At 39.7% G+C, this 26,329-nt stretch overlaps 1 protein-coding gene and 1 pseudogene across 2 annotated transcripts in view; one reads left to right on the forward strand and one right to left on the reverse strand.

Moving 5' to 3' along the window:
• Positions 1 to 6,624: 6,624 nt before the first annotated feature.
• LOC132521514 (elongation factor 1-alpha 1-like) lies at positions 6,625 to 11,376 on the reverse strand (annotated as a pseudogene).
• Positions 11,377 to 20,647: 9,271 nt separating this feature from the next.
• Positions 20,648 to 26,329, forward strand: part of PGAP1 (post-GPI attachment to proteins inositol deacylase 1) — a 74,519-nt gene continuing 68,837 nt past the window's right edge. For both annotated transcript variants that reach the window (XM_060152398.1, XM_060152399.1), the window contains exon 1: positions 20,648 to 20,805. In XM_060152398.1, coding sequence (XP_060008381.1) covers positions 20,659 to 20,805 — 147 coding nt within the window. In that variant the 5' untranslated portion in view covers positions 20,648 to 20,658. The remainder of the gene's footprint in view (positions 20,806 to 26,329) is intronic.

Below are 26,329 nucleotides of genomic sequence, written 5' to 3' on the forward strand. Positions count from 1 at the left end.
TTTGATAGTGTCTGGCCTTACATTTAGGTCTTTAATCCATTTTGAGCTTATTTTTGTGTATGGTCTTAGGGAGTGTTCTAATCTCATACTTTCACATGTACCTGTCCAGTTTTCCCAGCACCACTTATTGAAGAGGCTGTCCTTTCTCCACTGTACATTCGTGCCTCCTTTATCAAAGATAAGGTGACCATATGTGTGTGGGTTTATCTCTGGGCTTTCTATCCTGTTCCATTGATCTATATTTCTGTTTTTGTGCCAGTACCATACTGTCTTGATTACTGTAGCTTTGTAGTATAGTCTGAAGTCAGGGAGCCTGATTCCTCCAGCTCCGTTTTTCATTCTCAAGATTGCTTTGGCTATTCAGGGTCTTTTGTATTTCCATACAAATTGTGAAATTTTTTGTTCTAGTTCTGTGAAAAATGCCAGTGGTAGTTTGATAGGGATTGCATTGAATCTGTAGATTGCTTTGCATAGTAGAGTCATTTTCACAATGTTGATTCTTCAAATCCAAGAACATGGTATATCTCTCCATCTATTTGTATCATCTTTAATTTCTTTCATCAGTATCTTATAATTTTCTGCATACAGGTCTTTTGTCTCCTTAATAGGTTTATTCCTAGATATTTTATTCTTTTTGTTGCAATGGTAAATGGGAGTGTTTTCTTGATTTCACTTTCAGATTTTTCATCATTAGTGTATAGGAATGCCAGAGATTTCTGTGCATTAATTTTGTTTCCTGCTACTTTACCACATTCATTGATTAGTTCTGGTAGTTTTGTGGTAGCATCTTTAGGATTCTCTATGTATAGTATCATGTCATCTGCAAACAGTGACAGCTTTACTTCTTTTCTGATTTGGATTCCTTTTATTTCTTTCTTCTCTGACTGCTGTGGCTGAAACTTCCAAAACTATGTTGAATAAGAGTGGTGAGAGTGGGCCACCTTGTCTTGTTCCTGATCTTAGTGGAAATGGTTTCAGTTTTTCACCATTGAGGACGTTGTTGGCTGTGGGTTTGTCATATATGGCCTTTATTAGGTTGAGGAAAGTTCCCTCTATGCCTACTTTCTGCAGGGTTTTTATCATAAATGGGTGTTGAATTTTGTAGAAAGCTTTCTCTGCTTGTATTGCGATGATCATATGGTTTTTCTCCTTCATTTTGTTAATATGGTGTATCACGTTGATTGATTTGCGTATATTGAAGAATCCTTGCATTCCTGGGATAAACCCCACTTGATCATGGTGTATGATCCTTTTAGTGTGCTGTTGGTTTCTGCATAGACACATTTTTCTTTCCATTTCCATGATAGTTCTAGCATAGAGGTTGAAAGAGAAGAGGAATACTGTCTGCTGGGATTTGGGAGAGGGTTAAATGGCGCAGAATTAGGTACATTTCTGATAGTCCAGGTTAGAAGTCAGAGCACAATTTAGTATAGAAACCACGTGATTAAATGTGTTAAATTTTATACTATTTTGTGTAAATGTACTGCATTTGAGGTGTAATCAAAAGCTAGTGAGCCTCCTTAAGAAACTAGAAATTTACCACGCTGTCTGAATTCCAAAGGACTTGCAAGCAAACTGTGCTCCCAAAGTTCATTTGTAAATTGAGGACTTTGTTTTCATCAAATCAAGATGAAAGGGCAAGTGAAATAAAACACCCCTTTGATGATGCATAATTAGAAAAATAATCCTTAAAAGTAATTACCAGGGTAGCATGAAGACTTTTCACCATACACACTTTATATCCATTGAATTGTGGACTACGTGCATATGATAATTATTCCCCCAGTAAGATTTATTTTAGTTTAAAAGTGTTAGAAAGAACTGCCAAATTACATATTTAGAACATTTCTCTAGAGAGCAGGTGGACAGATACTATTTCTTTAAATTCTGGTGTCTTTCTCTGTTCTACTGTTGAACTTGAACCAGCTTTGTTATGGTGCCAATAAATCTCAAGTAATCTACCATTACTGTAAAAGTTACTCTGCATGCTGGCTACCCCTCCCTGTAAAAATAATTATACCACTATGGGGGTAACTGACTTTGCCTTAACTATAATATGGCTATCTTTAGCGGGAACACTTATTCCCCACCCCTGGTGTTTTCTTCCAGCTGAAGAGACATCAATTAGAGTAATTCTCTCCATCCCTTCACTCTACCCTAGGAAGGAGAAGTGACCTGCCCATGAATTTGGGAGCAAGAACTGGACAATCAAGGCACCACTCCTCCACCTCTCCTCCTCTTGTGGACCAGCTGCCCACAGGAAGCATCAATGTCTGCAAGCCACAGTATTACAGGACTAGACCCTGTGGAGGCAGCCAGTGGTGGTCCACATCTGAGTGGGGTATCAGTCTAATTCTGGGGTTCAGTATAGCTCACAGACGTAAACCACATTCTCCAATATCTGCTTTATCAGTAATCAAAACGATATGTCAATCTCCATCTATCTTACTCCATACCTACCTCATCAAAACTCATGCAAGAAAAGCAGGAGTGTTTTGTACCTGTCCCTGTGGATATCACCTGCTATACCTTTCTTCAGTGATGCCCTGAAGAAAAACAATTAGAAAAAATGTTCAAGTAAGATGCATTGAAGACATATTAGCATTGGAAAGTAATTTGGAAAAGAATATTAAAATGAGGAAAATCTAATTTCAGACTGAATTTCCTGTGCTTTGTTCCTTCGTTTCTATTTTTGTCTCCTCCTACTATTTCCTGGCTGTAGGTACACTCTTATTTCCATATTCAGTTTTTCACTCACTACTCAATTCATCCATGTAGCAAATGTTTAGTTAACTTCTACATGCCAAGCACTGAGGATACAGAATTCCAAGATGACCAAAACAGAACCTAGTGGGAGAGATAGACAGATTGCTATTTAATATTGCTATGAAATGTAATTGGTTAAGTACGGTGGCAGAAAAGTGCACAGGGAATTATGGGTGCATCCAACCAGAGGGAGTCAGAGAAGATGAAGCCCTGAGCAGCAACTTAAAAGATGGGTGGGAAAAATGAGTTCTGTTAAAAAACTTAAATTTTTTTCATTGCTACTTTTATCTCCAAGAGGGTACATTTGCACAAATGATATTTAAAACAAGTAACCCGTGCACCATGAGTAAACTTTTCAAATGTGAGCTCTGGCTCTGTCATTCTACTGGTAGCAGATGCTTTGGTGCACCCTCAGCCTACTTCTGGTTTCAGCCACAGCTGTGGTGGACAGTTCCAGGCATGCTGGCAGGATTCACCTCCTGTACCACAGTATGCACAACACTTTTCTGCCTCTGGGTTTCTCCGAAAGCCTTGAACCTTGTCCAAGTGCAAGTTCAGCCCAGAAGTATTGTTGCATCTATGTTCATGCATGTGATTAAGCTGTAATTTTTTCCTTTTTTGTACTGGATTTCATATCAAGATTTTTTTTTTTTTTTTTTTGGTTGCATCATGCAGCTTGTGGGATATTAGTTCCCCGACCAGGGATTGAACCTGGGCCCTCGGCAGGGAAAACGTGGAGTTCCAACCTCTGGACCGCTGGGGAACACCGTCAAGATATTTTAGTATCATAAAATGAACTGAGGAGTCTTTATTTCTATCCTCTGGAAATATTTGGGTAAGGATTGAAATTATTCTGTTTAAGTCATCTTTATCCTTATTGATTTTTTTCTGCTTTTATATATCTATAAATTATTGATAGAATTGTGATATTCTTCCACTAAGGATGGATTTTTTTCCTCAAAATTGTTGAATTTAGTGTGTTTTACATATATGGTAAGTATTGAGCATGTGGCTTTATTTTTAGCTTGTTGTGTTTTTTATTTATTCCACTTGAATATTTGCTAAAAGTTTCCTGGGTACAATGCTTTTCTTTCTGGAGCAGTTTTAAAATTCTGCTTTAATTTTTTTAAGGGATATAAGACAATTCAGCCTTCCTCCCTTTTGTGAGTCATATTTATAAGTTATATTTTTCTAAGAATTCATTTATTTCATATACGTATATTTCATATATGTTTTCAAATTTATTGTATAAAGTTGTTCATATGAAGAAACTAATATTTATTGAAGATATATTATGATATATTAAGATATATTATGCATTGTATTATATACTATACACTTGTGTTCTAGATTCTATTTTTCTTTTTTTTTCTTTTAATTTATTTATATTTATTTTTGCTCTGTTGCGTCTTCATTTCTGCGCGAGGGCTTTCTCTAGTTGTGGCAAGCGGGGCCACTCTTCATCGCGGTGCGCAGGCCTCTCACTATCGCGGCCTCTCTTGTTGCGGAGCACAGGCTCCAGATGCGCAGGCTCAGTAGTTGTGGCTCACGGGCCTAGTTGCTCCGCGGCATGTGGGATCCTCCCAGACCAGGGCTCGAACCCGTGTCCCCTGCATTAGCAGGCAGATTCTCAACCACTGCGCCACCAGGGAAGTCCCTATTTTTCTTTTTTAAAGTTTTTTTTTTAACAGCTTTTTCAAGATATAGTTGACAGACAATAAATTGTGCACATTAAAGTGTACAATGTGATATGTTTTGACATATGTAAATATCCATGAAACCATCACCACAATCAAGAGAGTGAAAATATCCATCATGCCCAAAACTTTTATCGTGTTGCTTGGTAATTCCTTCAGAGTACTCCATCCAGTGTCTGTGAACTATGAGATTTTTCCAAACTGGCTGGTGGTAGCAGGCACTATTCCTGGCTCTTCGTGAACTCCCAGCCTTCTTCCCTTAAGGCCTTCATTTGCTCTTCTCTGGCCTCAGGTAGTTTCCTCACACTCATGTGCAGATGTACTAGGTTCTCTCTCTGCAAGGTTCTCATTCTCGAGTGCTACTGTCTTGCAAACTCTAGCTTCTTTAGTGTCCCTGGACTCACAGCTCTGTACTTCCTGCCAATCAACTTCTTAGCAACTCAGGGAACCTGCTGCGCTCCACCTTGATTCCCCTTCCCTACACCACCATGACCTGGAAATGCTCAAGGTAGTAAGTTCCAGTCATAGGGCTCTCCTCATTCGTTTTCCATCTCTTAGGGAGCACTGTTCTTTGTTCTCTGATGTCCAGTGTCTTGGAAATCGTTATTTCATATATATTGTCTGTGTCAACTACAAATTGGCAGTTGCTGTCTACCTCTACGAGAATTACATCATGTGCTGCTACAGCTGCTGACTTTCAACACCCCCTGAAAGGAGCTCAGGGTGGAGAGCAGAAACGAGGCACTCTGTGCTCTGGGAAAAACTGGCAGAACAGGGCTTCAGATAGTTAGATATTTTCAGGAGCCGATTTTATGAGCCCAATTCTTATATTTCCTCATATTTAGAAAAGCACTAAAATCCTTCATGGTGACAACTGCTCCCCATGACTAGCAGAAACTTTCTGCAAAAAAATATGTGCTTGATTATGTGTACTCCCTCTTCACCAAAATCACATATATACTGACCTTCCCCCCTACCTCTCTGGAGCAGTTTCTCAGAGCTATCTGAAATGCTGTCTCCCGGGCTATAGTCCTCATTTTGCCCCAAATAAAACTTAACTCAAAACTCTCACATTGTGCATTTTTATAAGTTGGCATCTGGCTTTTTGGTTGTTTTAGACAGGATGATAAATCTTGTCTCTGTTACCCCATATTGGCCAGAAGTGGATCATAATATCCTTTTTTTTTTTTTTAACATCTACAGCATCTTGTTTGCTTTTTCATTTCCTTTATTCCTCCTCTTTTTCCTCCCTTGATTAAACTTGCCCAAGGTTTGTCTAATTAGTCATCTTGAGAAACCAGCTTTTGTTTGCTGATCTTTCCTTTTATATGTATATTTTCAATTTCATTCATTTCAGTTCTTATTTTTATTTCCTCCCTTTTATCTCTTCATTATTCATTCATTTCTAACTTAGATTCATAATATCATGTCCTCCTTATATTCTGGTATAAGCATTTAACACAATAAGTTTACCTCTCAGTAACATTTGAGCTGCATCTCATAAGGTTTGTTATGTATTATTTTCATTGTTCAATTCTAAAGAGTTCTAAATTTTATCATGATTTTCTTTGACTCATGAAGTTTTAGAAATGTTTTAAAACTTCTATACGGATTTTTCCTAGTTTTCTTTTTATTATAAATTTCTAACTTAGTTGCTTTGTAGTCAAAGAAAGTTATCTCTGAGATATAGTTGATAATAAACTGCACATATGTAAAATGTATAATTTAATAAGTTGTGGTATATGTTAACACCCATGACACCATCACCACAGTCAAGATAGTGAAGTTATCCATCACTCATAAGATTTCTCATGTTCCTTTTTAATCTCTTTGACCAGGCTTCAAATAGATCAGGCTGAATAACAGAATTTTTTTTTCTCTTTAAACTCTGTTTTAAAGGGTCCCAAAATTCTGTAACAGATTTTCAATAGGTTGTTTCCATTACAGAGTATTGATTTTAGAAATAGTAACTTAAAACTGCCACACACATACGCACAAAAAAAACAAATGGTCCACAACACATTCTCCTTTTCTTCTGAAGGTTTTACAATGCATCTGTATCATTAATCAGCCTTTCACTTAAATGGCCAATTGAGACAATCAGTTCTGAAACCATCCCCCACCACTGACTAAGACAGGGTGGCAGGTATAGGGATGATATTCATTTAGCCTTCTGAGCTTCCTGAGCAGGCAGGTGACCCTGCAAGCACTAACCGCCTTCTTGTCCACTTCTTTGGTGACACTCACAGAAACCATCTGTCTCATGTCACCAATAGGAAGACGACTCAGAGGAGGATAGTCAGAGAAGCTCTCAACACGTGTGGGCTTACCAGGAACCATATCAATGATGGCAGGATCATCAGATTTCAAGACTTGGGGACCATATTCCATCTTTTTCCTAGAACGACAGTTAATCTTCTCCTTCAGCTCAGCAAACCTGCAAGCAATTGAGCTGTGGGACAGTCCAGCACTGATTTAGCCTGGGTGGTTCAGGTGATCCCCTAGGCTGTGAAGTCAGCTGCTTCCATTGTGGGCCATGTTTGCTGTCACCAGCCACATTGCCACAATGAACATCTTTGACAGGCATGTTCTTGACATTGATAAATGTGGACAGCTAGAAGTCCACACTGTCCCCAGGAAGAGCTTCACTCAAAGCTTCATGGTGCATTTCAACAGACTGACTTCAGGTGAAATGCCGACTGGAGCAAAAGTGACCACCACACTGGGTTTGAGAATACCAGTCTCTTTGAATACTTCACCCAGTCAAGGATTGGTATCATATAGATGACTGTTAGGATAATGTTGTGTACAAGTAACAAAAATCTAACTTAAAATAGGTAAAGCAATAGGGAAATTTTACTGTCTTAACAAGGAGTCCTGAGGAAGGGTGCCTCTAGGGCTACTGAATTCAGCAGCTCAGTGACATCACCAAGCTGTTGGGACTTTTATATCCTTCTAACTTGCATCTTTTAGGCTAGCTCCCTTCCTGGTTACAGGATGGCTGCCTCTTATCCCAGTTCAGATGCAGACATAAACAAGCCCAGCAGATGAAGAGCTCATTTCATTCTTGTGTGCCCTTTTAAAGAGTGAGGAATAGGGGCAGGACAGGAATAAAGATGCAGAGGTAGAGAATGGACTTGAGGACATGGAGGGAGGGGGAGGGTAAGCTGGGACGAAGTGAGAGAGTGGCATGGACATATATACACTACCAAAGGTAAAATAGCTAGTGGGAAGCAGCCGCATAGCACAGGGAGACCAGCTCGGTGCTTTGTGACCACCTAGAGGGGTGGGATAGGGAGGATGGGAGGGAGACACAAGAGGGAGGAGATATGGGAACATATGTATATGTATACCTGATTCACTTTGTTATGAAGCAGAAACTAACACACTATTGTAAAGCAATTATACTCCAATAAAGATGTTAAAAAAAAAGAGTGAGGAAGTGTCCCCAGCAGACTTCCCCTCATCTCATCATAGCCAGAATTGTGTCACAAGCCCTTGTCACATGCCAATCTAAGATAAGAAATACACCCCATCCCCTTCCTTCACAGAGTTGGAACTGGGACTGACCTCCCTGAAGGATAGGGCTATGTGGAAGAGAAAAGACAGTTCCCAAGGAAAGAAGGAAAGTATTTCAGGTAACAACGAAAGCTATCTGCTACATGAAGCCATCCAAAAGACATAATAAAAAGAGGAGCCATTTTTTAAAAAGCAAAAAAATCCCCAACAACTCCAACCCTTAGAACACCATAGCCCGCTTGTGTATCCCTGGGGAGTGCACTTATGTAATGGAACCACATCAGTGCTCGTTTTCTTACGGGATTAAGGGGCAGGTGTAGGGGGCAAAGGTGTGCATTCCTCTAAAAGTTTATAGCATATAAACTAGCCTTAAAGCCATGACCCAGAGTGTTCCCTCGTGATACAGTCAGCCCTTCTTATATGTGGGTTCCGCATCCGCGGATTCAACCAACCTTGCTGACTGTAAGGGACTTGAGCATCACGGATTTTGGTATCCTCTGAGTGTCCTGCAACCAATTCCTGGTGCATTTTGGGGGAGGACTGCATATTTAAGAGAAATGATTAAACTGATCATTTCCCAACTACTATAAGTACACCCTCTAACAGAAGAGAACTAAAATTAGTCATTTGTTGTATCGAACTTAAAACTATTCTCTTCCCAATTTAATAATCTTTATTGAGTTTACAGGTAATTTTTTATAATTGCATTTCATACTATCAGCTGGTTTCAGCTTTTCATCACAAATTAAAGGACAGAAACCCTTTGCTTCACTTGAACACTTCTAGCCCAGTACTATGAATACAAGATACTGAATAATATTGCAATTGAAAACTAATTAATTCACTCAGGAAACCTCCTGATTTATTGTTCTCCTTCTCTAGTAACCACTGGAGGGAATACTCAAGGATTAAACATTTCCATAAAGACAATTTATATCCTTATATGTTTGCCTACAAATTTCCATGGTAAATTGGGAGGATCATTGTGGTAGTTTATTATCTTGGCTTTGTTCCTAAGATTCCGATTTCAAAAGGCTATACACAGTAGTGGAGAGGTAATTGCGACTGGCACAAAAGTAGCAGAGATGGATGCAAGGTTGCCCAAAACAAATGCCTGCTACATTTTCCATGTGCCATGGTACTGTGCTAAGTCCTTGTACGCGTATTAACAATTTTATCTTTCCACAACCTCATTGGGTTGGTGCTATATTATTCTAACTTTACAGGTGAGGGAAATATCTGTAAAATACCTGTAATAGGGGGTCGTAAAGGTTAAGAAACTTGCCCAAAGACACACTGCTAGAAAGTGACACAGTCCTAGTCTGTCTGACTCAAGAGTTTACACTCTTAACTACTGCATTAAGAGACCAAATGGTAGACAAGGTTTACCTGGATTTAAATATTTTCGGTCCCTTACTATATTTCTTGCTTTGGGCCTTCCTTTTAAAGCATTAAAAAAAAAACTGTATGCAACCAATCACTAATATTCTATACCTCTTTAATTCTAGAGCCATGGTTCTTATAGTGTGGTCCCCAAACCAATAGCATCTGGCATCACCTGGGAACTTGTTAGAAATGCAAATGTTCAGTTCCTAACGGAGATCTACTAAAGGAAAAGCTCTGGGTGTGGGCATAGCAATCTCTATTTTAACAAGCCTTCCAGAGGATCCTGGTGCACACAAACGTTGGAGCACTGTTCTAGAGAAAGCATATAGACGTTGTTTAGGCCTCCTTTCTCCTACAGAGGGTGACAACAGCTCACAGGTTGAGGGGGGCTGAGGTCCGTGCTCAGTTTCTCTCTCTAGTCCTGTTTTGTCCCACAGTCTCTTCTCTGTGGCGCTCTTCTGCCGACAGATTATCGTGCCTTAAAGTTGCGTGGTCCTTGTCGTCTGCTTGTTGCTGGGGGTTCACAGACTTCAGTAGAAAGCTACTGCTACACTTCCTTCTTTTTCTTCAGATTTTATGTCGCTTTCTACTTTCCACTTCTGTTATCTTCATTTCCCCCTTTCCTCTATTTTTCTTTTCAGATTTTTCCTGAGCACATTGCATTCTTCATGACACACTATCCTAACCTGCCTCCTTTCCCTTTCCTGTTCTTTTTAATAGTAAGATGTACTCTTAATTACTCCTTCGGAAGCTATCATTTTGACAGCAAAGTCCTGGCTTCTTGGTGGTGCCAAAAGGAAGACACTTCCATTTGTAAGCGATTCTAAAACATCCTGAAACTATCTTTCGATACTTTCTCTTTCCTGAGAAAAAGAATCATTTGATTTCTCACTAAACTGAAAATGCTTGGAGGACAGGATTCATGTCTAATTCACACCAGTTACCCATTGCTATGAAAAGTGATAATCCTCCAAGGCAATCAATCCCTTTAAAAGATTGTGGTAAAATACATATGACATAAAATATACTATCTTAACCTTTTTTTTTCCGTAACCATTTTTTAATGTACAGTTCAGTAGCATTAAATACATTCACATTGTCATGCAACCATCACCACCATTCATCTCCAGAACTCTTTTCATCTTGAAAAACTGAAACTCTGTACTCATTACAGAGTTCTCTTCCCCCCTCCCAACCCCTGGTAACCACATTCTGCTTTCTACTGCTATGAATTTGACTACTCTAGGAACCTCATGTAAGTGGAATCATATGGTATTAATCTTTTTGTGACTGGCTTCTTTCATTTCACATAATGTCTTCAAGGTTCGTCTATGTTGTAGCAGGTGTCAGAATTTCCTTACTTTTTAAGGCTGAATAATATTCCATTGTAGAAACACATATATTGTGTACACACACACCATAGTTTGTTTATCCATTCATCTGTCAGTGGACACTTGGGTTGCTTCCACTTTTCGTTACTGTGAATAATGCTTACATGAACATGGGTGTACAGATATCTGGGGACCATCACCCACTTTTGCACATGATATCAGCACCATTAATCCATGAGTGCTCCCTATATTTACGATGGACAGGTAGATATGGATGAGGAAGGGTAAAAGGCAGGCCCATAGGGGCATATCTAGGACCTCCAAGGCATGCTGGCATCTGACCACAGTGCGAGTCTCTATAATCAACTTAACTATATTTTCAGTTCCCGTGCTCTTGTTTCTCTGCCAGAACCCCCCAGGAATCATCTTTGTTTTGTTCCTTAGACTCTGGTTCTCTCCTTTTCTTCTATTCAGACTTGGAGCCTCTGGTCGTTGTCTTGGTTCCTTGACTCTGTTCTGTTCCTCACTCTGCTTTTACTGATTACACTTTGGCCACTTGTCACCTCCTCAGTTTCTGACCTCAGTCTTGCCCCTACTTTTTGGATTCTTTTCACGAACTGCTTGAAGGGACCCATCTCAGCACCAGTTGTGAGAAAAGAGGATCCGTTATCTTCCATCCGGCTAGGCATCAGGGTAAGTCAGGAGCACTGGAGTAGGAGATGTTGGGCTAGACTGAGCAGACACAGGTACCAGTACATACCTGTCCGCCTAAAGCTCATGGCATGTGACCCACCCACAAGACACAGGAAAAGATAGACTGAAAATCAGGCTAACCCCTCCCAGACAGTCTGCTGGCTCTGGCTCTGTTCAAAGAACTAAATGGGTGTTAGTCACGCAGACCCTCTCAGAGGAGAGTTCCTAGAGGCTTTTTAATGTGACTCTTTGAATTGAGGGTTTTAAGAACAGCAGAGCCAGGGACCCTTTCTGTGTACCTATCTCGACACTGGCCTCTTTTGACATCCAGCGAAGTGAGCCTGGGATCTTCCCATGTGTTTCATTTCTTGGGGTCTTTGAAGCAGGGCTTTAGCAGCTGGCAACTGCCCAGCAGAGAGGGCTTAAGAAGCATAACAGCAGCTGTAGGTTTGCAGTAAGCCTTGCAGTAGCAGAGGGAAAAAGTGTCCACACAGCTTTAGGAAGAGCCACTAAACAGAAAAACAGACACATGCTGGACAGCTGCCCTGGACCATAGGTGTGATAGGGGTCCAAAATCAACTGTCCACAGACACTCTGTGCCTTCACTTGGGGAAATGTGCTTCCCTTGGGGAGACTCCCTAGCTCCTAAAAATACTAAAAGATAGTGCATCTTTCTGCTGCCTGTAAGTAAAGTGTACTCATTTCTCCTTTTAAGGACTTCCCACCTTTTTTTTGTTGTTGTTCTGTACACGGGCCTCTCAATGTTGTGGCCTCTCCCATTGCGGAGCACAGGCTCCGGACGCGCAGGCTCAGCGGCCATGGCTCACGGGCCCAGCCGCTCTGCGGCATGTGGGATCTTCCCGGACCGGGGCACGAACCCGCGCCCCCTGCATCGGCAGGCGGACTCCCAACCACTGCACCACCAGGGAAGCCCCCACCTTCTTTTATTAAGTTTCTATTTCTGAATGTCAGTGTGGTGTCATACGTCATGTTAGCCTCTTTGACAGATAGAAAGATGGTGGTCCTTATGTTCTGTTAGTTGTGTACCATTAGTCTTTCTTTTTTATTTTTCCTTTTGGTGCCAGGAAAGTCTCTTTGACTTTACTGGGGCTAGTACTAGTTTTTCTAAAGAGCCAAGTGTTATGAAGCTCATAGTAATACTAGTTACATTTTTTTTGAGTGCCTATTACATATCAGGCACTTTACAGAGATATTTGTAATCTTCCCAGCAATCCCCAGAGTAGAATTATTCTTCCTATTTTTCAGATGAGGAAACTGAGGCTCAAAAAAATTAATTTCTCAAGTCATAGAAATTGTGAGTCAGAGATAAGAACGGAAACAGGCCTCCTTACATTAGGCTATTAGTTGAGAAAAGTTCATTTTGAAGTTTGGACTCCTTAGAAACTCCCTCTGCTTCTTATCAGGTCATAAGTCATTTAGCATTAAAAAGCTAACTAATCAAGGAAAACAAGATACCCATAACAATTCTTCCTAGAAATGTCAGTTTGCTTCCAGCATCATCTCCCATTTACTGAGATTATCTTAAACAGGAGTTTGTCCCTCAAGTTCAATAGAAACCCTCTGCTCACCCTGTTTTTAGCATAAAAAATATTTAAACGTGATTTTTTATCTCGGTAGTCTATCACCAGGACCAGGAGGGGTATGCATTAAGAATTTTGTAGATGAGACACTCATGGTAAGAAAGGCAACAGCAGAACTTTGTGCAGGCTTAGGTTTCTGATACTGCTCTATAAATGACCTAGCATATGAGTGGCTATTACTTTGGTCTCTATCCCTCTAAGAGGAAACTTAAGAGTCATAAAAACAAATGGTATTTATTTTGCCTTAAAGTTCCTTAGAGAGATTTCTTATATCCATATATGTTTGAATACACTTCATAAAATATATTAGGTAGTTATTTAAATGGATCTATTAATAAGATTAGTCATAATACTATATCAAGCAGCGTCACAATATTTCATATATATATGCATGGTGATATTGAATAGAGAGAACTCTGGTTAAATTGACGCACATTTAGCTAAAGTTCAAATAACACTTAACACCTAAGTTTGTCTGCTATCTCACCATTAATCACAGTTCTTGACCAATGTCTAATGAGTTTGGAAAATCAGAAAATCTGCATTGGCCAATGTTAATATTCACAGGTATAGAATATTGAATCTGGAATATTGAATTAGAACCTTCTAGCCCAGGGATCAGCAAACTATGGCCAAGAGGCCAAATTTGGCCCACTGCCTGTGTTTATAAATAAAGTTTTATTAGAACACAGCTATACTTATTCATTTACCTGTATTGTCTATAGGCCCATTCATGTTACAACAGAAGAGTTGAGTAGTTGTGACAGAGACTTTACGGCCCACAAGGCTGAAAATATTATCTGGCCTTTTACAGAAAGTTTGCTGACTCCTGATTTAGTCCATCCTCCTCAATATACAGATGAGGGCACATTTCCAGATCCTTTGCTAATATTTCTATAGGTCTTATCAAGTTCCATACTTTGCTTAAATATATGAACATGTCCTTTAGCCAAACTCACCATCGTTTCCTATGTGCCTTACTGTTCTCAAGATAAGTACATGTTTGTTTCACATGTTGGTACTGTATTCTCTTTTAATATAAAGACTTTTATGTTAGCTAAGGTAAATTTCTGGATTAATATTTTATTCTCCAAGTCTTTTTCAAAAACTTTTTCAAATATTAAGAGTTGTTTTACAAAAAGTAGTGTACTTTGGCTATTAGCATTTACAATTAAAATGTGTTTGAATACCACAAATTCTGCATTTCATAGTAAAAGACCCAAATGTGGCTAAAACCTTTATTTAAAATATAGGGTATTAGTAAATAAATAAAAAATATTTATTCAAAAACACTTATGGAAGAATACCTCCAATTACTAGGCCCTGTACTGAGCATAGGTATTAAAAATGATCAAGACCCTTGTATAGGCCATGCCTTTGAAAAGCTGGAATCCTTTGGGGGAAATAGACATATAAGTAGAAAACTGATGTAAGGAAGCCCCCAAACAATGATATGAATCATTCGTTCCCATTAGAGCTATTATCTGAATTTCAGTATTCATTATCTGGAAATATTAATATGCCATCTAAAGCCTCTTAAACTGTACTTCCATTAAAGCAAATTTCTATTGTGCACTTCACCCCAAAGAGAATCCTCTGGCTTTAACTACATTTTTTGGGGTTTTTTTTTTTTTTTTTTTTTTTTTTTTTTTTTTTTTTTGCGTACGCGGGCCTCTCACTGTTGTGGCCTCTCCCGTTGCGGAGCACAGGCTCCGGACGCGCAGGCTTAGCGGCCATGGCTCACGGGCCCAGGCACTCCGCGGCATGTGGGATCTTCCCGGACCGGGGCACGAACCCGTGTCCCCTGCATCGGCAGGCGGACTCTCAACCACTGCGCCACCAGGGAAGCCCTTTAACTACATTTTTAAATAGAGGAATACTGCTTTTTATTCCCCCAGCTTTACTGAGATATAATTAACACATAATGCTGTGTAAATTTAAGATGCAAAATGTGTTGATTCGAGAGGAATACTGCTTTTATAAAACACATAGCACCACTAGGTAATATGACAATGCTAAATCAAAATTTTGTTATCTATAGCTATCTATATTGTTCCAGATCATGATTTTTATCCACAGTAGATACAAATATGTAGAACAAAGAACAATGTTATAATGGTATTTTGCTCTGTTGAATGGAAATCCAATTATTTCCCCCTTGACTCCTATCATTTTTTTAATCCTGTCCTCTCTCTCTTTCTTATTTCTTTAAATAAAACATTTCATCCTAGAAGTCTTTATCCTTTTCCTAGAAATTCTCATTACTTACTTATATTATGCCCAAGAAATGTTAAATCTGAGATCAATATTTTAAACATTTGACAGTTTTGATGCAAAAACATATTGTTATTCAGCAAATGTACATAGTACTTTATATTCAAAAGGTATTCTTCATCCTTGTGAATGAGTTTAACTCTCTAGGAGAAAACCAACATGTAACCCAAGAGATTAAATTTTTTGCCTGCTTTTAATAGCAAGAGACGCACAAACAGAATCAAGAATCTGAATTGCAAGGCTGAGTTTATGTTGCCTTTCCTTTTGCAGCAATGGAGACTGAACTGGTGAAAAAAGGGTAATCAGGTTAAAAATCCTTACTTTGTTTTTGATGATCTATTCTCTGTTTCCTTGGAAACAGAGCTGGCAGCCACAGAGTTGCTGGCATTATGTTTTCTTTTTAAGCTTTGAAGCATCAAAGAAGAAGGTGAGGTTTTATGACTGTAATTCATAGAATCTGAGTTATTGTCAAGTAAATTAAAAACAGGGCTTCCCTGGTGGCGCAGTGGTTGAGAGTTCTGCCTGCCAATGCAGGGGACATGGGTTCATGCCCCGGTCGGGGAAGATCCCACATGCCGCGGAGCGGCTGGTCCCGTGAGCCATGGCCGCTGAGCCTGCAAGTCCGGAAAAAAACCCCAAAAAAACCCCACATTCATCTTTTTGGGGCTTCCCTGGTGGCGCAGTGGTTGAGAGTCCGCCTGCCAATGCAGGGTACACGGGTTCGTGCCCCGGTCCGGGAAGATCCCACATGCCGCGGAGCGGCTGGGCCCGTGAGCCATGGCTGCTGAGCCTGCACGTCTGGAGGCTGTGCTCCGCAACGTGAGAGGCCACGACAGTGAGAGGCCTGTGTACCGAAAAAACAAACAAACAAACAAACAAAAAATACAAATATTATTGAATGCCTATTACATATAAGGTACTAGGAGGTAAAAACTAACACGTTTGAGAAAAAGTTTTAAACAATTGAGGGCAATAAATCTTAGTTTCTAAGAGCCAATCTATTATATACATATTTTTTAAGAAAAAGAGGAAATAAAGCCTATTTAAAAACCTATAGTGTGAGTGTAGTACATTGAGATCAGTATAATTTATTGAAATTAATTTTAGAAAGAAAATAGATTCCCACACCAAACAGCATGATTCTTTCTTCCTGTATTCAAAACTAGATAATACAGGGGTGGTTACCATGTGTTGAGAGGACAGTTTTTGCTTCCTGTAAATAAAACAGACAAAAGCCAAGGGGAGCTTAAGCAAATCTAAAATGTTTCCTAAAAAACTGATATATTAATGAATTTATTAAATATTTCAGTCGACGGGTGATTGTCAAATAATTATAATATGGTCATTTCCTTTATGAAAGTTGCATTAATTTAAGTTTAAAAAGCCATACCTTTAAAAGCCCTGACTGAGATGAGAAGGCAAGAGTTACAGGCAATAGTTGCAGGGAGGATTTTTCTTTTTATTTTAATAAGAGCTAATGCAAATCAAAACCACAAAGAGATATCACATCTGTCAGAATGGCTATTATCAAAAAGACAACAAACAAGTATTGGTGAGGTTGTGGTACTGTTGGTAGGAATGTAAATTGGTGCAACCACTATGGAAAACAGTATAGAGGTTCCTCAAAAAATAAAAATAGAACCACCCTATGATCTGGCAATTCCACTCCTGGGTATTTATCCAAAGAAAACAAAAACACGAATTCAAAAAGTTATTTGTACCCCTATGATCATTGCACCATTATTTACAGTAGCCAAGATATGGAAGCAACCCAAGTTCCCATCAATAGATGAATGGATAAAGAAGTTGTGGTACACACACACACACACACACACACACACATATATGTGTGTATGTGTGTATATATATATGTATATATACACACACATATATGTGTGTATGTGTGTGTATATATATATATATATGTAATGGAATATTACTCAACCATAAAAAAGAATGAAATCTTGCCATTTGCAACAACATGGATGGACCCAGAGGGTATTAGGCTAAGTGAAATAAGTCAGACAGAGAAAGACAAATACTGTATGATTTCATTCATATGGAATCTAAAAAAGCAAAACAAATGAACAAACATAACAAAACACAGAACCACAAATACAGAGAACAAACAAGTGGTTGCCAGAGGGGAGGTGGGGTGCAAGGATAAGAGAAATAGGTGAGGGAGATTAAGAGGTACAAACTTCCAGTTACAAAATAAATAAGCCACAGGTATGAAATGTACAGTGTAGGGAATATAGTCAATAATAACATAATGTCTTTGTATGGTAGAGATGGTAACTAGACTTATCGTGGTGATCATTTTGAAATGTATAGAAATATCAAATCACTATGTTGTACATCAGGAACTAACATAGTGTTGTAGATCAATTATACTTCAAAAACAAACGCACAGAAGAAGAGACCAGATTTGTGGTTACCAGAGGCTGGGGTACAGGAAAGGGGAATTGGACAAAAGTAGTCCAAAGGTATAAACTTCCAGTTATAAATAAGTACTAGCGATATAACATACAACATGATAAATATAATGAACACTGCTGTATGTTACCTATGAAAGTTGTTAAGAGAGTAAATCCTAAAAGTTCTCATCACAAGGAAAAACACTTTTTTCTATTTAATTTTGTATCTATATGAGATGATGGATGTTCACTAAACTTATTGTGGAAATCATTTCATGATATATGTAATTATGGGGTGCACCTTAAACTTAAAAGTGCTGTGTCAATTATATCTCAATAAAACTGGAAGAAAAAATAAAATTAATAAGATCTAAGCATACTTATATGTTTCAGGGGAGAGAGAAAAGAATTAGAGAGATTGACAGAGACTTTAACCTGATAGAACGAATTTCCTGAAGAGAAAGGAAGGAATGGGAACTAAAACACAACTAGAGGGATTTGCTTTTGATGTCCTCTAACGACATCGTAATAATATTAATGCTTACTATGTGCCAAGCATTGTTCCAAGCACTTCAGATGTATTAACTGAATTAGGACTGGATGGAGATAATGAACCTGGAAATGAAGAGTTGAAAGAATGTGCACCTGAAAATCAAAATTATCACTGTGAATATGAATATGAAGATAAAATTATGTACTGATAATCTGCTAAAAGAGAAAGAAAAGATGGTGTAGGCAGCCTAAAAAGAGGTGGTTTGAGGACTAGGAGAGGGAGTTGACCAGAAACATATAAAAGTATTTCTGAACAGTAATTCAAGTGACTGTGTCATTTTCTCCAGCAGTGCTCAGATACACTGGTGTCAGAGCTCAGAGCCAGACTATATTGACCCAGGGTTGGACGTTTATAAGCAGAGTAGGATTGAAAGACAAGAGTTCAGGAAGTCGACAGCACTGGCAGAGGGTGGTTAAGTGATGCTCTGGGTTAGGTTAGACATGAAATGAAGTGAAGCCAGGAGGGGGATAATAATAGGAAAAAAGAAAGTAAAAAGGTAGTGATAGAACAATTACAAACATAGAGTCCATTGAGTCTCTCTCCTACTCCTTTCTGAGTGTACCATCAAGGCAGCAGGTTACCACAACTCATGAAAGCCACCAGAACAGTAAGCTCTGTCATCTTCAGGTTCAGGGGTTTCTCCACGGAGCAGAGTCCTCGGGAAGGATAAAATCCTTGCTTCTCAAAGTGCACTTGACTGACCAGCATCACTAACATCACTCAGGAGATGGTCAGAAATGCAGAATCTTGGGTCCCACTTCCAAACTGAATCAGAATCTGCTTTATAAAACAGAATCTCCAAGTGACTCATATGTACATTAAGTTTAAGAAACACTGGGATAAACAGATGAGAGTGTAGCTTCACCCTTGGTTTATTTGTGCTGAGCGTGATACGCTAGGGGAAACAAGGCGCAAACATCCTGCCTGTGATGTTCTTGAGATCCCAGACTATTGAGTATTCCCTTTTTAATGTATAATTTAAATCCTTTCTCAAATGACTCCTTATGCCCTGCACAAACTCCTCCCTAATTCCACCCTGGACCCCAGGTGCTCTCATATCTGAACATCACAGTATCCTATGAGATAAACTATAAGCTTCCTTTTATTTTTAAAATTATTTGATTTTATGTATCAGCCAAATTTCCTGTGCACAGAAAAATTACTAGAAAATCAGCCCAAGGGAAATGAAATTCAGTCAGTGCCAAAAATAATCCTCAGAAGAATTCGGCAGTTAGCTACACACACGCACACACCCCATCTGCTGTTGGGTCAGCTTTAGAGGGTGCTACCGTGTCTTTCTAACTCCTAACAGACACTGTTTTGAAGCTGCTATATGTGATAGTGAATGGTTTTTGAGCTGCTTTTTACCCCCTTTTTGTGCAACACCAAACCGAAATTCATCTAAATGAATTAAGTCACTTGAGAGAGTCTGAGTGGAAGCTTGAGCGAATTTGCCTCCACATGTTAATGTGGAACCAATTTCCAAAGAGGTGGAGGAGATTCTGAGGAGTAAGGCAAGTCAGCGATAAACGGATCACGCAGTAACTATCGGGAGCATCAGTGTTAATGAAAAATTTGGTAACGTTAAAGACTAACGATGCTTTTTGTGATTCAGGCTTTCATCTTATACCAAGACCAGAATCTCGTCGACCTGCTGGTGGTTTTTAAAGAGTCCGTGCTTTTAAGCGCTGTTACCTAGTGGGCCGGCGTCGGCGGTCAAAGAGGGGAAGGAAAAAGCCATTTGTTTCCTGTTTAAGCTAACTGGTCCAGAGAGCTGTGAATGTGCTCCACCACCGCTGGGAGAACCGAAATCGCGGAGGCCTGAGGCGTTTCAAAATGGAACGGTTAGGGTTTTTAAGCTGCGCAGGAGAGGTGTTCGCGACGTGACAGCTGATGGTCTCCGGGCTCTGATGTCTCCCCTCCCGGTTGGCTCACCATCATTAATCGCCTCCTCGTCTCCAGGTTAGCGCCCCCGACGCCCACCCCCAGCCCTTCCCACTCCTCGCTTGCAGGACCCCGCGCTCCGCCCATCCTTCGCTAGTACCCTCCGCCCCCCCCTTCTTCTTCTTTCCCTCCAGCCAGCCTCTCATTGCCCTTCCCTCCCCTTTCTCCTTTTCCTTTTCCTCGCGCCCTTCCCTCTCTCCCCTCACCCTCCAACCCAGCCCACTTCGGTTTCTCCCTTCTCGGCCCTCTCATTCGCGCTCCCCCAGCAAACGCCGCCTCCCTCTCTGCAGGCGGGAGGTGAGCAGAGAGGCTACGCGCAGGCGCACTGCGCGGCGAGCCCGCGGGCTGGCCGGGCATCCGCGCACGCGCGCGGTGCTTGGACTTAGCTCCCAGGCTGGCAGCCGGGCGTTCTTCGGCTCCTTGAGTCAGGGCTAGGGATCCCGCGGCGGCGGCGGCGGCGGCGGCGGCGGCGGCACCATGTTCCTCCACTCCGTCAATCTCTGGAACCTGGCGTTTTATGCCCTCATGGTCTTCATGGCGACCCTGGGGTTGTGGGACGTCTTCTTCGGCTTTGAGGAAAACAAGTGTAGTATGAGCTACATGTTTGAGTATCCGGAGTATCAGGTGAGCTTTCGCCCTCCCTTCGCTGGGCGCTCCGAGGCTCGGGCCCCTCCAGCCTGGCCCTTCTGTGTGTTTCCCCTGCGTCGGCTCCCCGCGCCTCTCCTGCCCCCTTAGCCCAATCTTGTCCCCGCTTGCTTCGACCCGAAAGACTCTGCAGCCCCCCGCGGCCCCTTTCTCCTGCCCTTTCTCCTGCCCTGTCCTCTCTTCACGGTGACCCCACCGGGCATGCTTCCCGCCCCCCTCGAGGTTGCTGCCCGGTTCCTTCGCGGTCCCAAATCCCAAGCACAGGCTCATCAGAAGGGCCGGGCCCAACGCCCCTCATCCCCAGAGATTCAGCTCCAGTCCCTCTCCCCAAACCCAGACCCCATCCTCCCCGCCTCCCTGCCTTAACAGGTGCCCCGGGCACTCCTTTGCTTCCCACGCGCCGAAATTCTTCCCCTCCCGCCCAGGTGTTTGCGCGTCAGCTCTCGCTTTTCTAGAAAGGAACCGAGCTTCTGCAGAGCGTGTACTGGCTACACAGTTCCCAGGGTTGCCTTAGAGACTTAAGGGGTTTACGTCTGAAAGGCTAACCTGATGAGTAAATAAATGGGGAACTAGCGCAGTTCTCTCCTGTGAAGGTTTTGCGGAGCCCTCTTGTTTTGTAGGTCGTGGGTCGGTGCGTGTGCATGCATCCTGTGTTGATGCGTGTCGCCCCTTACCAGTTGCATACAAAATCTATTTCATGGTGTTATTTTTGTTTTCTCAACTGTGTTTGCAATTGAAGAGAGACCCGGCCCTTCTTTCTCTTCCTGTCTCCGCCCCCACCTCTTTCGTTCCATTTTGGATATTTTCAGTCACAGTTGCTTTATCAGTTCAGCATAGTAGACGCTAGAATTTCATTCATGACCAGCAGTAAAAAGAGATGGTGACAAATTGCACAACCGTCCAAAGAAATTTCTTCCGAATCATTCTTTTCTTTATAAATGCATCTCCTAATTATGGAATATGTATTGTAATGATAACTCCCTACCTTAGAAGTATGTGTACTATAATACATATTGATACAATGCATTTAAAACCATAGCAGATTTATTCTTTGAGGTGAAGGATGCATATCCTGATTGTTTCCGTGTACAGGTCATTATGAAGGAGCATATTATTTGATTATCCTGCTGTTATTTAGATCTTAAAACTACTTAAGGTTTAAATTGCTGAACAGCATCCTTTCCCATGGGCAAAATTCGAATTTAGATTTCATTTGTTTTGAGATCTTTACCTTGGTTTTGCATCAGTGCTTATAAGGAAGTGGAAGCATTTGATATCAGATGCTATTGAAGGAGCACATTTTAACATGTTACAGTTGTCTCTTACTTTCTAAATGAATATGCTGGTTTATGTTTATTAGAGGCCACATATAGTTAAATATATGGGCTTTTAGTTTAGATTTTTAAAAAGACTGAAAATAGAGCCCTTATAATCTCCTTTCATTTTTCTATGGTTTAATAATTAGGAAACTCCCAATAGATTGAAGCAGGTCATTTTAGTTTTGTACTGCATTGAAGAGTTTGGTTAAAATAAAATCATTTTGGAACAATACAGTACTAATTCCCGTTTATTTTTGGATTACCCACAATTATTGAAACTATTTTAATATTTGCAGTAGTAGAAATCACTTAGTGTTGGGAACAAAGCATATGGACCTCACAGATACATTTCGTGCCTCATAAAATTGACTGGAAAGACACAGAAAATTAGTGTAGCTAATGCAAAAGAGCTATTTGGGTTTTTTGGTGTTGTTAGGTAGTCTTATTTAGTTAATTTTGCTGTTTTGAGGTTTTACACTTCTGTTAATAATATGTTAGCACAGTAATATTACAGTGGCAGGAGTTTTTGATACACATTTTCAGTAAATTTTTATTTTTATGATGTAAAAAGTATTTATTCACTACAGTATTTGTCTTTGACTCTTAGTCTTTTTATTGTGCACACTAGGTTGAGTTATTTTACAAATACAGTTAAAAACTGCCTACAGAAATGATTCATTTTGAATATAATGTGAGCTTTCTGGATAATTGGGGTCAGCCAATTAAGAACCAATGGTTTGTTAAAAGTGTTCTAAACATGCTTTTTATATTGCTTTTAATTATATTTTATAGTAAGCTCTAATTGTTCACAGGTCGATATTCAGCATATGGGATGTCCTGGTTGTTGGGTTTTCTTCTCTTTCTTGATGCTTTTCTTCTTTTTTACTACTCGTTTGCATACTCTTTAGCAGAATTTTAGAGGCACTTGAAAGGTTAGTTGAAACATGCTCAATTTTATTCTCCATTTTAAAAATAAAATGTGGGACAGGAATTTGAAACTCTGAAAAAATTGTTTGAATTTTAAATTGTTTGAGTATCTATATTAATCCTCTACCTTTAGTTTTCCTAGACTCACTTATTCAGAGTAATTGAACATCTCACACACCTACCAGGCAAAATACACACTATCCTTTAAAGCTTTTTGCCTTATTATGACAGCAAGGCAGAGCTTGTATTTGGTAGCAAAAGTTTTAGGCAAATTGTAGAATTCGATAAGAAAACATCTGTGTTGTGTTTTTTCATGCAACAGTTTGTTTGGCTCTCTTTAGATATGTGACCTGACAATTGCCCTCTGAAAGGAAATGTTGATATTGGGAAATATGACTCATATATTTTGTTATTAAGTGTGATGTTTATTTAGCATATAATTTATTTCATGACTTCTCTGTGTAGATATATTCTACATCCTGGGTATGGGTGAGAGGGAATTAGAGATGAATCACACCTTGTGCCTTTAAATTTATGTTTTTAAAATATAATGGGGGAGACAGGAGTGAAATGGATAAGTAAAATATAATGTGTTAAATGTTATAATTTCACTGTAAGAGAGTGTGTACGAGGCTCTTCACAGAAGAGAGCAGCCGTGTTCGTCTTGGGTAGTCAAACGCTATTGAGAAGAGGTTGTGCACTGGGCAGTGGAGGGTATGTATACAGTTCACAAGGTGCAGAAACAAGAAAATTGCAGGAATAAAGAACAGCATTTGTGAAGGTGGGAATACCAGGATACATTCCATAAGTAGTATTTATAGTATGTTATCATTTATATAAAAAGGAGAAATAACCTAAAACAAATTTGCCTGTATTTGTATATATGTAAAATATTGGTATTTCTGGAAGCACAAACATTGCTAATATTGGTTACCTTCTAGGTAAGGAACTGGATAGCTAACGAACCAGGGGTAGGAGAGCCTTTTCAGTATATACTCTGTTGAATCTTGAATTTTGGAACATATTAAAAAATTTAAAATGTGACATGTATAAATTATAAGGAAATAGGTAAGAATAATTAGAGTGAGGTTTTAAAGGACCTCTCTCTTAAGTGTTTATCATCTGTGTATGCAAGGAAACACATAAGGTGTATGTCTTAACAAGGTTATTTCTTGACAGCAGTATGGACTATGGATTGTTTAATTTTTTTGGGGGGAGGGTTCTCATTTAAAATAATCAATATAAAATAATTTAAAATATATTGGAGTCCTGTTACTATAAATGTGTTTTTTTTAAAACCCTTTGACCCTCTTCTGTATCTTTCATCATTATCCTTTTTGTATGCCTACATCTTTTCTGTCCTCAATCTAGTCAATACCCTTCCTGTCGTTTCCTGCCACTCACTCCCAACTTGAATTCTGTTGGAAATGCAGCTTTGCCATTGCCTACAACTCCCACTTTTTATTTTTGTTCCACCTCTTTTTTCCACCTTTATACTTTTTTCTACTCCACATTATATGCCTTCATATTTTTATTTTATTTTTAACATCTTTGTTGGAGTATAATTGCTTTACAGTGGTGTGTTAGTTTCTGCTTTATAACAAAGTATCAGTTATACATATACATATGTCCCCATATCTCTTCCCTCTTGCGTCTCCCTCCCTCCCACCCTCCCTATCCCACCCCTCCAGGCTGTCACAAAGCACCGAGCCAATATCCTTGTGCCATGCGGCTGCTTCCCACTAGCTATCTATTTTACGTTTGGTAGTGTATATATGTCCATGCCACTCTCTCACTTTGTTCCAGCTTACCATTCCCCCTCCCCATATCCTCAAGTCCATTCTCTAGTAGGTCTGTGTCTTTATTCCTGTCTTACTGCTTCAGGTTCTTCATGACATTTTTTTTTCTCTTAGATTACATATATATGTGTAAGCATATGGTATTTGTCTTTCTCTTTCTGACTTATTTCACTCTGCATGACAGACTCTAGGTCCATCCACCTCACTACAAATAACTCAATTTCATTTCTTTTTATGGCTGAGTAATATTGAATTGTATATATGTGCCACATCTTCTTTATCCATTCATCCGATGATGGACACTTAGGTTGTTTCCATCTTCTGGTTATTGTAAATAGAGCTGAAATGAACATTTTGGTACATGACTCTTTTTGAATTATGGTTTTCTCAGGGTATATGCCCAGTAGTGGGATTACTGGGTCATATGGTAGTTCTATCTGCAGTTTTTTAAGGAACCTCCATACTGTTCTCTATAGTGGCTGTACCAATTCACATTCCCACCAACAGTGCAAGAGTGTTCCCTTTTCCTACACCCTCTCCAGCATTTACTGTTTCTAGATTTTTTGATGATGGCCATTCTGACTGGTGTGAGATGATAGCTCATTGTAGTTTTGATTTGCATTTCTCTAATGATTAGTGATGCTGAGATCCTTTCATGTGTTTGTTGGCAATCTGTATCTCTTCTTTGCAGAAATGTCTATTTAGGTCTTCTGCCCATTTTGGGATTGGGTTGTTTGTTTTTTTGTTATTGAGCTGCATGAGCTGCTTGTAAATTTTGGAAATTAATCCTGTCAGTTGCTTCATTTGCAAATATTCTCTCCCATTCTGAGGGTTGTCTTTTGGTCTTGTTTATGGTTTCCTTTGCTGTGCAAAAGCTTTGAAGTTTCATTAGGTCCCATTTGTTTGTTTTTGTTTTTATTGCCATTTCTCTAGGAAGTGGGTCAAAAAGGATATTGCTGTGATTTTTGTCATAGAGTGTTCTGCCTACGTTTTCCTCTAAGAGTTTGATAGTTTCTGGCCTTACATTTAGGTCTTAAACCATCTTGAGCTTGTTTTTTTGTATGGTGTTAGGGAGTGTTCTAATCTCATACTTTTACATGTACCTGTCCAGTTTTCCCAGCACCACTTATTGAAAAGGCTGTCCTTTCTCCACTGTACATTCCTGCCTCCTTTATCAAAGATAAGGTGGCCATATGTGTGTGGGTTTATCTCTGGGCTTTCTATCCTGTTCCATTGATCTATCTTTCTGTTTTTGTGCCAGTACCATACTGTCTTTTTTTTTTTTTTTTTCATACTGTCTTGATTACTGTAGCTTTGTAGTATAGTCTGAAGTCAGGGAGCCTGATTCCTCCAGCTCTGTTTTTCATTCTCAAGATTGCTTTGGTTATTCTGAGTCTTTTATGTTTCCATACAAATTGTGAAATTTTTTGCTCTAGTTATGTGAAAAATGCCAGCGAT

Source organism: Lagenorhynchus albirostris, chromosome 6, assembly GCF_949774975.1.
Source record: "Lagenorhynchus albirostris chromosome 6, mLagAlb1.1, whole genome shotgun sequence".
Taxonomy (NCBI): Eukaryota; Metazoa; Chordata; class Mammalia; order Artiodactyla; family Delphinidae; genus Lagenorhynchus; species Lagenorhynchus albirostris.